The sequence below is a fragment of the Engystomops pustulosus genome, chromosome 6, assembly GCF_040894005.1.
Source record: "Engystomops pustulosus chromosome 6, aEngPut4.maternal, whole genome shotgun sequence".
In the NCBI taxonomy this organism is placed as follows: Eukaryota; Metazoa; Chordata; class Amphibia; order Anura; family Leptodactylidae; genus Engystomops; species Engystomops pustulosus.
This window is the reverse complement of record NC_092416.1, coordinates 29,316,037-29,332,598: the sequence shown is the minus strand read 5'-3', so window position 1 is coordinate 29,332,598 and position 16,562 is coordinate 29,316,037. Positions and strand designations below refer to the sequence as shown.

The 16,562-nt window shown below is 42.6% G+C and overlaps 1 protein-coding gene and 1 long non-coding RNA gene across 6 annotated transcripts in view; one reads left to right on the top strand and one right to left on the bottom strand.

Annotated features, from left to right (window-relative positions):
* Positions 1-600: 600 nt before the first annotated feature.
* On the top strand, positions 601-14,835 carry SH2D5 (SH2 domain containing 5). 5 transcript variants are annotated; one of them, XM_072155330.1, is made up of 11 exons: positions 811-1,008; positions 1,235-1,326; positions 2,673-2,830; positions 6,146-6,226; positions 7,100-7,174; positions 7,322-7,439; positions 9,927-10,157; positions 10,618-10,774; positions 12,275-12,359; positions 12,588-12,747; positions 12,831-14,835. In XM_072155330.1, the coding sequence occupies exons 5-11, from the start codon at positions 7,161-7,163 to the stop codon at positions 13,086-13,088; spliced, it is 1,023 nt and encodes a 340-aa protein (XP_072011431.1). In that variant the 5' UTR covers positions 811-1,008; positions 1,235-1,326; positions 2,673-2,830; positions 6,146-6,226; positions 7,100-7,160; the 3' UTR covers positions 13,089-14,835. The 5 variants fall into 5 exon arrangements, with proteins under 5 accessions (XP_072011428.1, XP_072011431.1, XP_072011430.1 ...); XM_072155329.1 differs by having other exon boundaries at positions 812-1,008; positions 7,293-7,439; XM_072155327.1 differs by lacking the exons at positions 811-1,008; positions 2,673-2,830 and adding an exon at positions 601-752 and having other exon boundaries at positions 7,293-7,439.
* Positions 10,526-16,562, bottom strand: part of LOC140134760 (uncharacterized) — a 31,984-nt gene continuing 25,947 nt past the window's right edge. The window contains exons 3-4 of the long non-coding RNA XR_011856400.1: positions 12,810-12,934; positions 10,526-12,346 (exon numbers count right to left, since the gene is read on the bottom strand). This is a non-coding gene — a long non-coding RNA (uncharacterized lncRNA). The remainder of the gene's footprint in view (positions 12,347-12,809; positions 12,935-16,562) is intronic.

Below are 16,562 nucleotides of genomic sequence, written 5' to 3'. Positions count from 1 at the left end.
ACACCTTACAGGTGATCATTGCAGCCTGGGGCTAATGTAAAGCATCCAGAAAAAATGAGATATATAACGGTATTAAGAAACTGTAATGGAATTAAATAGACAAGAAATGTGTCCCTCAGCCAATTGGACACAATTTTAGATCAGGTGAAGCTGCATAGTATATAAATAACCCAATGGAAACTTCACACTCCTTGCCGTCATCCTATGTTTTCTTATGGACAGGATGGAGTTCCTGGTTACAAGTTATTACAACCCTTATAACTTTCTGAACAGGCCTCATAAAGTTATGCGCTACAATCTAGATTGTTCCTGGACAGGAATTTCCCCACAAGGCGGTGAAATGTGCTCCACATGTCTGTACTGATAGCAGCTGGAGAGAATTCACTGTATATATATATATATATATATATATATAATTTTTTTTTTTTTTAATATGTATATATATATATATATATATATATATATATATATACACTGTTTCCAGTGCTTAAGGATATATGATATAGTTAGGAGTGTGCGGTATATACTTTATATGTGATCACTAGACACAGCATTGCTCCATTTCTTGATTTCTGCAGAATAAAAAGTGACCCTAATCTGACGATTGCCCAGTATGACGTCCCTCAGATCCACAACCCCTAATTCTAGGACCAGCAATCTGGAAGGCGCAGAGCCAGAAACACTCCTTTCCATACAGAATCTTGGACGCTGCTGTAATCTCTTAAACAATGTGTGAAAAGTCTCATCTCTATGTGAGTGGGCGACAAGACATGCAGGATCTTATCTGAGGATGGGCCCTTCTGCAGGGTGTACGTCACTACAGACACGGCTAACCTGGATGTAATCATGAGTAATCCGCACAGCTAATCTGATGGACAGCTCATTATAGCTGCACTCAGACACTACATCACACACCAGAGCTTTGGGAACAGCAGCGGGGATGAATGGATGGAGAAGTCACTGTGAAAACTGTCCATCCATCACATCTTCTTGGGTGAATTTGTAAAGGTTAGACTTTGATTATAGAAGTACAGAGACACATTTGGACTTGCAAACCCTGCATCGCCTATACACACCACCATATAGGATACATAGCATAGTTCAGATTGTACATCCCAGCAGCAATGTGGGGCATTCACTGATTTGCAGGGGAAAAGATTGGCTGCGATCGGCAGAAAAAAATGGACATTTAAAATATTAGTTCCTAAAATTTTACTGTTCTTGTTCCTTACAGAACAACTAACAGATTGAGACATGGAGAAGACTTGTCAAGAGTCATCCGGCGGCGGATGTCAGAAGGAGCGGGTCATAACCAAGTTTACAGAGGTCTGTACTAATGTTTTGTCTATACAATACACACATTCGCTCTCTATAGATATATATATATATTCATATTGCTAACACACCTGATAATCACAGGAGGTTGCTAGGATGAAGTCCCCTGGAGTAGACTAGTGTGTCATAACCTTCTCCCCAAAGACCGGCACCACAGCTCCAGAGGGCATTGTCTCTTGGAAACTGATGTGTTCACAAGAAATGATCTCCCTAAAATTGTAGAAAGGAAAGATCAGAATATAGTCAGAAAGGTAACAGGCTCTAACCTGCACTAGGCTCGCTACATGTGGTGTGTATACAGCAGAAGGTTATTTCTCTAACCAGCATCATGTGTAATGATACACATTGTAATACAGAAGCTAAAAAGATGGTAGTTGGTAAAAATGGCAGATCACAACCATAATGATCATCATCCTTCCTGGAATAAATATCTCTATAATACAAGTTTATATCCATAATTGTTACGCATCCCCTGCTTCAAGATGGAGTTACTTTCCTTCCTGTTTCCTTCCTGATTCATGACTACACTTACCTTGGACACTTCTCTGGAGAGTCCCTTAGTTTGGCACAGCCTGGTGTATGGACGCGGAAAGGGTCATTTTCAAATGCAAATGTATTCATATCATTTGTGCTTCCATTGGCAAATTGCAATCACTGCAGGGACAACTACTGGGGGACTCCTTGTAGAAGGGTTAAAGGGTCAATAGCAGGAAATTCCATAGATTTCGAACCTTTGTTTAGTTGTCACAATATTCCTGTTCCAGTTTAAGCACAACATAAAAATGTCCATTATCTAGAGTAAGGTGTGTAACAGTGCATAGCAGTTTCTTTAGGTCATGGTGCAATATGCCTGCCAGGGCCTAACAGGGAATGTGGATGCTGAGGCCTAGCTGGTTGGTCTGGTGGCAGATGACATTCTTACTACACTCATTGGGGCTGACGCTGGGGTTTCATTCATCGGTACAATGTATTTCATCTGTGTTCTCAATAGATGTGATCTGAAAGGGTAACTGTGGCATGATACACATTTTTACCCTGCTGCTGAAGTTACATTAGTCAGGGTAGAACAGTATAGCACTGGCTAGCACCAGGTGGTACCCGTTCAGCTGCGGATGCTCTCCTCAATGGTGGCGAAATAGCTTGTATATTGGGTTGTGTGGTCATATTAAGGACAATTTAGCATAAGAGATCAGAACTGAGAGAGGGGTGTTATGCGGAAGTCTACTCCCCTGCTGGTGTGAATTCCTTCTTCATAAGGTAGAAAAGATGGTCCCTCAAGGTTGTGCACTGACTACTGTTGTCTGAACATAAATGTAAAAGACCCTTTGTTTTTTCAGCTTGTGTCAAAGAGGTCCAACTTGAATTCCTGAGGATTATTACATAATTTGGTTCCGGGGAGATAAGTGGAAGACTGTATATATTACCTGGGATGTGCACAATGAAAGCATCATGTACGTTTACAGGGAAGATGCTATCACTTGGCTTGCACAGTCAGGTCAGTTCTTTAGCTACTTTTGATGTTTTTCCACTGCAAGAAAGTATTTGGTGCCAGGTAGATTTTTACTTTATACCTAAGCCAGGCTCCTCAATCCCATTACATAGTACCATGTCTTCTTTTGTTGCTTCTCCTTTACAAAAAAGTATTAGAAAATACCAGATACTTTTTTTTAGTGATTAATATACTTTAGATTACCAAGTGATCTACAGCATTTTTATAGTGTAAAATGTCCATTTAGTCAGGTCTGTGTGGCCATCACTATCCATGTCATCAGTGGGAGAATCCAAAAATCCAACCACATGGTACCTGATATGAATCAAACCCAACTCAACTGAGGCGGTGCAATAAAATGCAGTTGGAGGAACTTGAAGACTTTTCCAAAGCCAATTTGAATTAATTTATAAATCCACCTTTGTAAATCAGACAACACTGTCTGAATCCTTCTGGTCATTCTCTCCATCAAATTCAACCATGTCTTGACAAAAATCTGACTCCGGGTCTCTTCTATACGTTCCAATGTTAGTGCGTAATGTTCAACTTTGAATTTTTTCATTCTTTTCTACCAACAAGTGTTGGATTGTGTTGAGGTCATGGGACTGTGATGGCCAATTTAGAATCTTCATTATCTTTGAATTATTTCTTCTCCAAGCTCAACATAAGCTTTAGGTCATTGTTGTCCTTTTCCTGCCTATAGAACACAAGTGTATAAAGTAACTCGTCTTTTGGGACACTCACATTTAGTGCAGCAGTAATGCCACCATCAATGCTGGTCAAGTATTCATTGCCTTTGGCTATGAAACAACCCTCATAAAACTTCCTCCATCCTTCTTCCAGACCCAATTGTACCCATGAGAGCCCAATCTATAGACTTGTAATATTGATACTATCATTGTGCTTGCATGGATCTCTGTGATCTCATTATTACAATGTATACGTGACTCCTCCACTGCCAGGTTTGTCGAGCCACAACTTGTAGACCTTGTGATGAGGCCACTTGTTGATAGCAATATTTTGTCACAATGCCCAACTCTTGCCTGAGAGACCACTATGAATGGCTGCTCCTTGATTGAAATCAGTGACCTTTCCCTTGAGAAACAACCTAATAACACACTGATCTATTAGGGAATTTGAGACCAGGTTGTAATGTGTACTATGCAAGAAGACAAAAGATTGTTCCTGCAGTAGGAGTAAAACAGTAACACTGCAGTTACATGACTGTCTGTATAATGCTCTTTCCACACAAATGTATAGGACGCCTGGGCCGGGACCTGGGCATTGCGTGCATTGTGAAAATGCATGTTTACCATGTGTTTGGCTGGTGTGAATCCTCCTTTCTTAATTTCTGGAAGTGTAAGCAGCTGTGAAAATGTTAATACAGCTGCTTACACTTCCAGAAATGGGAGATTAAAACCAGTTAAATGCATGATAAACATGCAACAACGCACCAAGAACAAACCATGAATGTGTGACAGCGCCCTTGGCTTCTCAAGCAGACTCACTTATCAAGATAAATGGCCTGTCCCCTTAAGCAGAATTTTTTCACACCAACCTTGTCACATTGCGTTTTCAGTTAAGTCACCCTTCAAGATACATTCCACTGTAAACTATTTTTCATATTTTTCATTCACTATCCTGATTCATCTTAAGTCCAAACGACACATGACACTGTACTGATCCTGAGTTATATCCTGTATTATACTCCAGAGCTGCACTCACTATTCTGCTGCTGGTGCAGTCACTGTGTACATACATGACATTACTTATCCTGTACTGATCCTGAGTTATATCCTGTATTATACTCCAGAGCTGCACTCACTATTCTGCTGCTGGTGCAGTCACTGTGTACATACATAACATTACTTATCCTGTACTGACCCTGAGTTACATCCTGTATTATACTCCAGAGATGCCCTCACTATTCTGCTGCTGGTGCAGTCACTGTGTACATACATGACATGACTTATCCTGTACTGATCCTGAGTTACATCCTGTATTATACCCCAGAGCTGCACTCACTATTCTGGTGGTGCAGTCACTGTGTACATACATGACATTACTTATCCTGTACTTATCCTGAGTTACATCCTGTATTATACTCCAGAGCTGCACTCACTATTCTGCTGATGGTGCAGTCACTGTGTACATACATGACATTACTTATCCTGTACTGATTCTGAGTTACCTCCTGTATTATACTCCAGAGCTGCACTCACTATTCTGCTGCTGGTGCAGTCACTGTGTATATACATGACATTACTTATCCTGTACTGATCCTGAGTTACATCCTGTATTATACTCCAGAGCTGCACTCACTATTCTGCTGCTGGCGCAGTCACTGTGTACATACATGACATTACTTATCCTGTACTGATCCTGAGTTACATCCTGTATTATACTCCAGAGCTGCACTCACTATTCTGCTGCTGGTGTAGTCACTGTGTACATACATGACATTACTTATCCTGTACTGATCCTGAGTTACATCCTGTATTATACTCCAGAGCTGCACTCACTATTCTGATGGTGCAGTCACTGATACTGAGCTACATCCTTATGTTAATTATACTGTGCGGATAGTTAAATCACGTATTATACTCCAGATATTCTGCTCCTTGAATAAATATGTACATTTATAACATCACAATCTTGTACAGATCCTTAGTTTCTGACCTGACCTTAAAGGGGTATTCCGGGAATATGAATGTCTGATAGAAAACCCCATAATGCTATAAATAAATTAATGTAACAAATGTCATTAGTCACACAATGGAGCTTAAATAGTTTTATTTTATGATTCACAAAATTTTATGGCCTCCCTAAAGTTATCACCAAGATGGCCGTCACTTGAAACTACAAGTCCCAAGATCCTTTAGTTCTCAGTAACTCCTCCTCCCTCTTATGCTCTGCTCCCAGTGATGATATAACAGACTTTCTTGCTCTGTTACCATAGTAATGATGTGTAACTGCCATCACCAAAACACAGCCATACTGGAGGCACTGCAACCAACCGACTACAGCCAAACATAGTGGTGATCACATGACCTGCCCAGGACATGTGATGTGGACATGTGACCAGCGGCCATCTTCTGTCCTGTGTATGCTCTGCAAAGGACCGCGTGGAGGAAATTAACGGACTGATTAAAGGACCAGTAGAATTTTAATTCTTCATTACAGTCTATGTCACCAGCATTTTTCTCCTAACGGGAGCAAAATTTTAAATAACAACTAATTACATATAAGCTTATATTTTAAGGACCCATTTATATATGAATTATACTGATTCCTGGAATACCCTTTTAATTTTTCCATCAGTATGTCGGCTCATTTGCAGTAAAGGAAACCGACTCAAAGCGAAGAGTGTGGATCATAGAGGAACAGATGCGTGTCCTGAAGGTCAGTAGTAGATTTGATGAACCCTATTTGAAACAGCTTTAAATATTCACTTACATCACATGTGTACACATGGTTTCATACAGTCTCTCACACTGTACAAATATATAGGTAGAACCAATCCTCAAAACATCTGACATATCAACCGAGATAAAAATATTATTGAGGGGGAACTTTGCAAACTAAGCAAACTTTTTTAATGAAGTATATTAGAAAAACATTCACACCAATCCCCCCCAAGATATTGAAAACCATCTCAAATGATACTTACTTTTTAAAGGAAATCTACCCTCAAATAAAGCATGATCAACCAGGGGCACCATAACTGCGGTAATCTTCTTATATTATAAAAATTTTAAATTATGCTAATAAGACAGAAGGGTTTTACCAGAGCCCCCCTGTGCTGTTATCTCGCGGACTGTCACACTTACCTTCCCCCTGCTCCCTCTGTACTTCCCCTGTAATCTCACAGCAGCACAGTGGGAGGGCGAAGTGCTGAAGGAGAATGAGAAAGTGTAACAGCCAGTGAAGACGGAGAACAGAGGAGCTCAGGTAAAGTTGCAAAGCTTTTCAGGCACATTGGCATATTTAAAAAGTTAGCAGGGGGGGCAGCTTTACAGCCTGTGAAGCTGCAGTGCAAAGGGGCTCTGGTACCACCCATACAGCCCCTTCTGCCTCATTAGCATAATTACATTATGATGATTTTAGAAGGAAGGAGGCCATGGATAACAAATATCCAGGTGCCTGGATCTATGAGTAAGTGTCCCTGGTTTATCAGGTTTGATTATGGTGGTAGATTTCCTGTACATCCTAAATTGTACTTAAGACATGATCCCCAGTCACTCCATTATTTGTAACAAGAGCTTATGTCCACAGGACTGCGGCAGACGAAGACCTGTGATCTTGAAGTTCTGCCTTCAGGGTGTGAAGATGTACGATGCTGATGGAGAGGTAAATAAAGTTATATTATAGGCTGTTATCAGTCCCTTAGACTTTTCATGTGGAGACCATGTGAACAAGGAAAAGTCATATTAATGTCCATCCTTTCTCATCATATTCCTACATGTAGACGCTGCTAATGGCTCATGCTCTCCGTAGGATCCAGTACACCACGTGCCGGCTGGAGGACAGTCAATTTGCCTTTGTGTCACGTAACCCACAAGGCCAAACAAATCAGCTCTTCTGCCACCTGTATGTCGGCAGTCAGCCCAGCGAGGTAACGCACATGCACAACGCAGGACATGGATGATTTTATTCATTGATTCGAATTGTTTTTTCTGCACACAATACCCTGTTTCCTCGAAAATAAGACAGTTTCTTATATTAATTTTTGCTCCTTAAGAGGCACTAGGTCTTATTTTCATGGGATGTCTTATTTTTTCATCAACAAGAATTTACATTTATCGTTGAACAAAAAATCAACTTCTCTAACATCCGTATGACTCTCCAAACTCTGAATTTCAGGCTGTATTTCTTGTGACTCCATTTCTATTAGAATCATTGGCCCCGATCTCTCATGTTTGGGTAAAAGCACTTTCCATAAATGACCCTTCTTATCCTGGGAGCTGCTGGGATCACATTTGCAGCACATCAGCCAGTGATTTACTTCCATGAATTCTTCCCCATGTCACAACCTTCTGCAGCATCTAAAAGATTTACTAATACTAATGTATTACGTGGGGGGAGCTGCTGCAATGACTGCCGCTAGGTTTTATTTTCAGGGGAGGCCTTGTATTTCTAAGCCTGAACAAAATTGTACTAGGTCTTATTTTCGGGGAATGTCTTGTCCAGTAAAATAAAATATATTGCAAAGCAAAAATACTTTACAAAATAGAAATGTAGAAAAAACAAAACAAACTGCATAAAGAAGCACAAGGGCTGAAAATGATGATATGATCCCCACAGAGTCCTGATCTTATTAAAAGAGAAGACCCAAGGATTGGAGCAAACCTACACTCACCGGCCACTTTATTAGGTACACCATGCTAGTAACGGGTTGGACCCCCTTTTGCCTTCAGAACTGCCTCAATTCTTCGTGGCATAGATACAACAAGGTGCTGGAAGCTCCTCAGAGATTTTGGTCCATATTGACATGATGGCATCACACAGTTGCCGCAGATTTGTCGGCTGCACATCCATGATGAGAATCTCCCGTTCCACCACATCCCAAAGATGCTCTATTGGATTGAGATCTGGTGACTGTGGAGGCCATTTGACTACAGTGACCTCATTGTCATGTTCAAGAAACCAGTCTGAGATGATTCCAGCTTTATGACATGGCGCATTATCCTGCTGAAAATAGCCATCAGATGTTACAGGGTACATTGTGCTCATAAAGGGATGGACATGGTCAGCAACAATACTCAGGTAGGCTGTGGCGTTGTACCAAGGGGCCCAAAGAGTGCCAAGAAAATATTCCCCACACCATGACACCACCACCACCAGCCTGAACCGTTGATACAGGGCAGGATGGATCCATGCTTTCATGTTGTTGACGCCAAATTCTGACCCTACCATCCGAATGTCGCAGCAGAAATCAAGACTCATCAGACCAGGCAACGTTTTTCCAATCTTCTACTGTCCAATTTCGATGAGCCTCTGCAAATTGTAGCCTCAGTTTCCCGTTCTTAGCTGAAAGGAGTGGCACCCGGTGTGGTCTTCTGCTGCTGTAGCCCATCTGCCTCAAAGTACTGTGCGTTCAGAGATGCTCTTCTGCCTACCTTGGTTGTCACGGGTGGCAATTTGAGGCACTGTTGCCTTTCTATCAGCTCGAACCAGTCTGCCCATTCTCCTCTGACCTCTGGCATCAACAAGGCATTTCCGCCCACAGAACTGCCGCTCACTGGATGTTTTTTCTTTTTCGGACCATTGTCTGTAAACCCTAGAGATGGTTGTGCGTGAAAATCCCAGTAGATCAGCAGTTTCTGAAATACTCAGACCAGCCCTTCTGGCACCAACAACCATGCCACGTTCAAAGGCATCAAATCACCTTTCTTCCCCATACTGATGCTCGGTTTGAACTGCAAGAGATTGTCTTGACCATGTCTACATGCCTAAATGCATTGAGTTGCTGCCATGTGATTGACTGATTAGAAATTAAGTGTTAACGAGGAGTTGGACAGGTGTACCTAATAAAGTGGCCGGTGAGTGTACATCCACATAAGAGAGGTGTTCAGTTTCACAAAGGGGCTTATTTACTAAGGGTTCTGCGGCGGAATTTTCATTGGTTTCCCGACTTTTCGGGGATTGCGCCAGGGAAAACGGGCGGCCGTTGGACGATCTGACGTATTCGGACTATGCGCGGGATTTCACATTTAAATTTGTGTCACAAGCCAAACACTTACATGCACCAGGAAGAAGAAGGTGAACTCTGGCGGACCTGATCGGGGAAGTGACACATGCAGGAAATCAGGCGCATGATCTTCATGAATTGCGGCAGAGTTCATCCTCGTCGGACAGTCTGGATCGGGGATCGCGCAGGGACTGGGTAAGTAAATGTGCCCCAACATACTGGGAACAACCTCCCTGCAGAGTTCCATCAAAATCTGTTTCTAATTGTTAGGAAATGGTCACATTAAATGTTGCACTTTTCTGTGAACACGTCTAATGTTTATGTCGTTCTGCTTCAGGAAAGTGTAAAACCTTTGCACAATAATGTACATAAATTCCATCAGACCAGTAACATTGTCTTCCTCCTGCACAGGCCCAAGTGCTGAACCTGCTGCTGTGCCGCTCCTTCCAGCTACTGTACCTGGCGATACACCCCGAGGTTGGTGAACAGAAGTCTACAGCGTGCAAGCCGCAGAGACAGGGCATAAGGGGTGTAATGGCGAGGGAGCCACTTGACCCTGGAGAAGTGTCTCAGAATGTGAAAGCCTTGGTGTCCTTTAAAAGGCTGTCAGTCACTGCAGAGGTGAAGAATGGAAGCGACCAAGTAAGACCCTAGGATACTGAAACATTTCCAAATTCCATTAGTTTCCCTAAAGGGAAGGAAAGCTACTTCTCAGACTATGATCAGCCTGTGATCACAGACCATGCAGAATCCTGTTTCCCAGGCTGTCCACACTTAAGGGAAGATATTCCTTACATCATATTGATCTTTGATGCAAGGAATCCCTGTTAAACAGGAATGTCAACGCTGTACAGTATCAGTGCTGCTGTTAAGCTGGGGAAGCAGGGATTTCTTGCACCATTTATCCTGTGGTCAGCTCTGGACCGTATGTTTTAGCACTTTGGCCCAATTTATACTAATTTTGGCCAAACAACTGGGAGACTGACACGTGGCTGCAGCTAAAAGGCACTGTCACAAACCATTTTAGAATCAATACCTTTTATTTCAATATTTCTTTTATAAAAGTGTTCCTCTTTCATAATCAGAAAGTTTTCTTCCTCAGACTGACGCTCTAAGCATTGTGCCGAGAAGCTCATCGGTGGAGTCTCATTGTTCCCCTACTCTGGTCCGTAAGAAGGCCATCCGCAGCAAAGTCATCCGCTCTGGGGCCTATCGCTGCCCAAAAAATGAGCCTGATGCTCAAAAAAGAGGAGGAAAAGGTATGTTCTACCCATCTCATTAAAGGAAATGCCCCATCAAAATCCATCATGATAAACACAGGGACACAATGTGGTAATCTTCTTATATTTGTTATCCATGGCCTCCTTCCTCCTAAAAGCAACTTTTACCAGTAAGCTAAAGAAGAAGAAGAAGGCAGAAGAGCTCTTGGGGTGTGCTGTAGCTTCACAGGTTATAACACTGTCACACCCTCCCCCTTGCTTCCTTCAGCACTTTTCTCCTCCCTCTGCCTTATGTAATCTCACGGCAGCAGGGAGTTTTAGCACACAGTGGGAGGGTGGAAGTGATTCTTGCACAGTATAACAACCTGTGAAGCTACAGTACTGAGGGGCTCTGGTAACACCCCCAGGAGTCCCTCTGGCTCATTAGCATAATTTTAACAGTTTAGAAGGAAGGAGGCCATGGATAACAAATTTAAGAAGATTACCACATTCGTGGTGCCTGGTTATATGAGTAAGTGTCCCTGGAACTTTGATGGTAGATTTCATCTAACATGAATGTGAAGTAGGGTCTTAAATGAACCTATATGTAATACATAGCCATAATAAAAAGAAATTCTATAGATACAGAACCCTAAAGAAATTCGGAATTAGCTGCTATAGGACCACAATTCTGATGCGAGTGTGAATGGAGCCTTAATGCTGCATTCCAACAACTGTGCCAAAAATAGCCTCTGCTGTCCACAGCCCTGTCACTGGAGCAGTCGCATGTACCAGTATTACCGTATATACTCAAGTATAAGCTGACCCGGGTATAAGCAGAGGCCCCTAATTTTACCACCAAAAACTGGGAAAACCTATTGACTTGAGTATAAGCCAAGGGTGGGAAATGAATTGGTCAAAGCCCCCCAGTATATAGCCAGCAAGCCCACAGTAGTATATAGCCAGCCAGCCCCCAGTAGTACATAGCCAGCCCCCTGTAGTATACAGCCAGCTCTCTGTAGTATACAGCCAGCTCCCAGTAGTATACAGCCAGCCCCCTGTAGTATACAACCAGTCCCCAGTAGTATACAGCCAGCCAGTCCCTACTAGTATACAGCCAAGCAGCCCCATGTAGTATACAGCCAGCCAGCCCCCAGTAGTATGCAGCCAACCCCCTGTAGTATACAGCTATTCCCCTGTAGTATACAGACAGCCCCCTTTAGTAGCCATCCCCCAGTTTGCCCTGCACTTAAAGAAAACAATCTTACATACTCACCTTCGCGTTGTCCCGATGTTCGGTGCAGCGCCTCTTCTGTCTTCTCTGCGATGCTTCGGGCCATGCAATCTGCCGGCCGGCACACACTATGATGCGGCAGAAGAGGAGCTTCGCCGAGGATCGGGAGCCGTGACGAGCATCGGGGGCACCGGAAGGTGAGTATGTACGTTTATTTTTTTTATTGACTCATGTATAAGCCGAGGTGAGGTTTTTCAGCACATTTTTTGTGCTGAAAAACTCGGCTTATACACGAGTATATACGGTATATTGGTTTTGTTTTCTAGATGGATCGGAGTGTGTCGTGGCTGAGCTCTCGGAGAAGCTGGAGGATTTGCAGGATACTGTGTGGTCCTGTGCTGGGGTTGAGAGGTGAAGAAACAGATTAATGAGTATTATTATTAATATTATAGTAACAATATAGGAGTTATAATTGTTTAATTTTATGTAAACATCTACTATTAGACCATCACTAGATGAAGAAAAATTAACCACATTTGCCGATCACTCCTGTTTCTGATACAGTATGTAGGACAAGATGCCTCCTTTTTGTTCCCTGTGTATTCAGTCTGTAACAATGTTCTTCTGTACTTATTGTAGGGACCAATCTATCAATCTCCTGAAGAATGACCGTATGGGAGCGTTCCTAATTCGATCAGACCCGGAGTGTGGGGGTCAATTTACCCTGTATATGAGCACCAAATGTGGGGTCATCCCATACAAGATCTACACTACGCCACAGGCCTCGTACTATATTGAGGTAGATTATCCATAGAACGTCAGTTTAAATAACCCAGAGCCTTGATGATTATAACTACTGACCTCAATGTTTTCTCCCCTCAGCATCTCCCGCCTGAATTTGCGAGCCTCACAGATTTAGTGGCCCATCACTCTGGCACAGACAGCAGTCTTTTCTTCCAGTTGGCTCACGGTCGGGTAAATCCATGCTATGAAACACAAGATACGAGGACCTGTCAGCAGCGCTCCCATACACAACACAAATCCATACTGGAGCCCAAGCTAAAAGACTCTGCCGAGACAGAACAGTCCACAAACATAGACCTCGCCGCCCAACCAGTGCTGCCCATATATCATATCTAACCCAACAGGAATTCTAGAATCTTGCCCTGAATTCTGTAAATGTTGATCATAGAAAATAAGTCTCGCTACCACTACTTGAATGTACGGAAGTAAAGGCCGGCACTAGTAGTAAATTACAATATGTTCGTAGTAGGTGGCCGACAAGGCTCTAGTTTGGGCCCATGACCATTATGTCAGCCAAGGAGCCAAACATGGTGAACACATAATATATACTGTACGACTACACGTGTAATACAATACTACCATGTGGCCAAAGTTATGTGAATAGTTTACATGTTAATTATTATTATTTATACATTTTGTATATTTGTATGACTTGAGATGTCATTTTTCTGCATTTTTTGTTACGTCATTATGTAACTACTGTATAACGCTATAGTTTGTATACTGGATATAACAGTGTCACTCCCCAATAACCTCTGTACATCCGGAGCGAAGCAATGTAACCATTTCTCTCTGTTGTTAGGAAGCAAATAGTTTTCTTTTCCGGGAGGGAACTCTAGACTTTCCATGATTTTTGTAGGGCAGAAGACCATTTAATGTCTATGATGTTGCCCGAGGTTAGATAGAGTTGAGTTTTTTTCGTCAGAACCTATGTGTATAGGGAGATAACCAGATTAACATGGGAGTAAATCACCCACTGGGGAGGTGCTGGAAGCTAAACCAATATGACATAACGGGCACCTCTAGGACCTCTCTCAGCAGCTCGGCTCGATTGGGAGGTGTCAGTGTGTATGTGACGCACCCATTTAGTGTATTTTTTGGCAGCGGCATTAAGAAAACTGCAATTAATTTTCCTGATTTCCTGTTTAGTTTTTCCGATGTAGTTCAGACAATAGCAGGTGTGGATCATAATGGGTGAGAGCAAATAATTGGAAGAAGCTGCTCCCCCTCTTTCTTTTTCACTCCACTCCTGGTTTGGACATCAAAAACTGCATCAGAAAAACTGAACGTGTGAACGCACACGAATAAGAGGACACGTCATCCTAAGTAGATCTATGCACTCTCCATCTATTGTATAGAAGGATTGTCAGCCAGACTCCTCTGACACTGCTGATCTACAGAATCCTCCACTGCCAGGCTGTCCCTAAGGCTACAAACACTATAAAGTAAAATCCAGCTACCACATGGTCTGGTATACACGGACTAAACACTGTGTCAGGACTCCAAGCATGATAAGTTATATATGATCAAAGGAACCACTGCAAAACTTCAGGACAACAGTGCCACATGGTAATCACGTTCTGCTTTTGTTGTGTGAGGAAGCAGGGACTCCTTACATCATATATAACTATGATGCTTGGAATCCCATGTACGGTGTTTGGTGAATGAAATCCAGTCGGTGCACAGTCCGGGATACATGTACCAAACACAATTGTGTATTTTTAGTTATACATGAAGATGGGGTGTTGTTGGCAAGTAATTACATCACATTAACATTGCAAATGTTACCAGCGATGTTATTAAGCGAATCTCCTCACCTCAGCCGTTGTGTTGCATTTCAAAATGCAATGTAATCGCCATTTGTGCATGTAGCGCTACTAATAGCGTCACTAATACTCGTGGCCTTTTAAAAATGCCTGATTATCAATTATGGTTGCTTTCAGAGAAGATTTTAGACACCTTTTAAGGCAAAATAATATGGGTCCCTCTTATCATACAATATGATAAATTCCCATTCTAGAATTTCTCTCTCCTGTGTAATATATAGAGGTGTTAATTTATTGCAGTAATAAATATATTTTTACACAACGCATGTCAGTTTCTGCTGGTTCGTAATCCAAACCCTAATCCCAGTGGTTTTTGTCGTTACCATCTATGTACAAGATATACACTCACCAGCCACTTTATTAGGTACACCTGTCCAACTGCTCGTTAACACTTAATTTCTAATCAGCCAATCACATGGCAGCAACTCAGTGCATTTAGGCATGTAGACATGGTCAAGACAATCTCCTGCAGTTCAAACCGAGCATCAGTATGGGGAAGAAAGGGGATTTGATGCCTTTGAACGTGGCATGGTTGTTGGTGCCAGAAGGGCTGGTCTGAGTATTTCAGAAACTGCTGATCTACTGCGATTTTCACGCACAACCATCTCTAGGGTTTACAGAGAATGGTCCGAAAAAGAAAAAACATCCAGTGAGCGGCAGTTCTGTGGGCGGAAATGCCTTGTTGATGCCAGAGGTCAGAGGAGAATGGGCAGACTGGTTCGAGCTGATAGAAAGGCAACAGTGACTCAAATCACCACCCGTTACAACCAAGGTAGGCAGAAGAGCATCTCTGAATGTACAATACGTGGAACTTTGAGGCAGTTGGGCTACAGCAGCAGAAGACCACACCGGGTGCCACTCCTTTCAGCTAAAAACAGGAAACTGAGGCTACAATTTGCACAAGCTCATCGAAATTGGACAGTAGAAGATTGGAAAAACGTTGCCTGGTCTGATGAGTCTCGATTTCTGCTGCGACATTCGGATGGTAGGGTCAGAATTTAGGGTCAACAACATGAAAGCATGGATCCATCCTGCCTTGTATCAACGGTTCAGGCTGGTGGTGGGGGTGTCATGGGGTGGGGAATATTTTCTTGGCACTCTTTGGGCCCCTTGGTACAACGCCACAGCCTACCTGAGTATTGTTGCTGACCATGTCCATCCCTTTATGAGCACAATGTACCCTGTAACATCTGATGGCTACTTTCAGCAGGATAATGCGCCATGTCATAAAGCTGGAATCATCTCAGACTGGTTTCTTGAACATGACAATGAGGTCACTGGACTCAAATGGCCTCCACAGTCACCAGATCTCAATCCAATAGAGCATCTTTGGGATGTGGTGGAAAGGGAGATTCGCATCATGGATGTGCAGCCGACAAATCTGCGGCAACTGTGTGATGCCATCATGTCAATATGGACCAAAATCTCTGAGGAATGCTTCCAGCACCTTGTTGAATCTATGCCACGAAGAATTGAGGCAGTTCTGAAGGCAAAAGGGGGTCCAACCCGTTACTAGCATGGTGTACCTAATAAAGTGGCCGGTGAGTGTACATCTATGTATGAGGCAAGTGTGCAGCTTCACTTCTCCTAAGCTACTGGTCTCATAGGCCGGCGGCACATGTGGCGTTTTGAACCCGTTTTCGGGCCGTTTTTAAGCAGTCTATTAAAAACGCATGCGTTTTTGAAAACTGCTTACGTTTTTGACCCATTTTAGTGAAGATAATTGGTAAAACCGGTCAAAAACGCATGCATTTTTTAACGGACTGCTTAAAAACAGCACAAAACAGCACGTGTGCCGCCGGCCATAGGGTAGTCTTTAGGAATGTACTGAGTATTTAATCATATAGACATGTATTCCTTGATTTCTACTATGATTTGTATGACCCTATATTGCAATTGCCTACATTGGCATAAACTACTTAAGTATAGAAATCCTCAAAAAGAAGCAACTTTTGTGGAGCTAAAAGGACTAAGACTCTCTAAG

Coding starts and splice junctions, on each gene's coding strand:
- SH2D5 (XM_072155327.1), top strand. CDS start 1,255: ATGGAGAAGACTTGTCAAGAGTCATCCGGCGGCGGATGTCAGAAGGAG. Junction 1,327..6,145: donor TCATAACCAAGTTTACAGAG/GTCTGTACTAAT, acceptor TTTTTCCATCAG/TATGTCGGCTCATTTGCAGT. Junction 6,227..7,099: donor AACAGATGCGTGTCCTGAAG/GTCAGTAGTAGA, acceptor TTATGTCCACAG/GACTGCGGCAGACGAAGACC.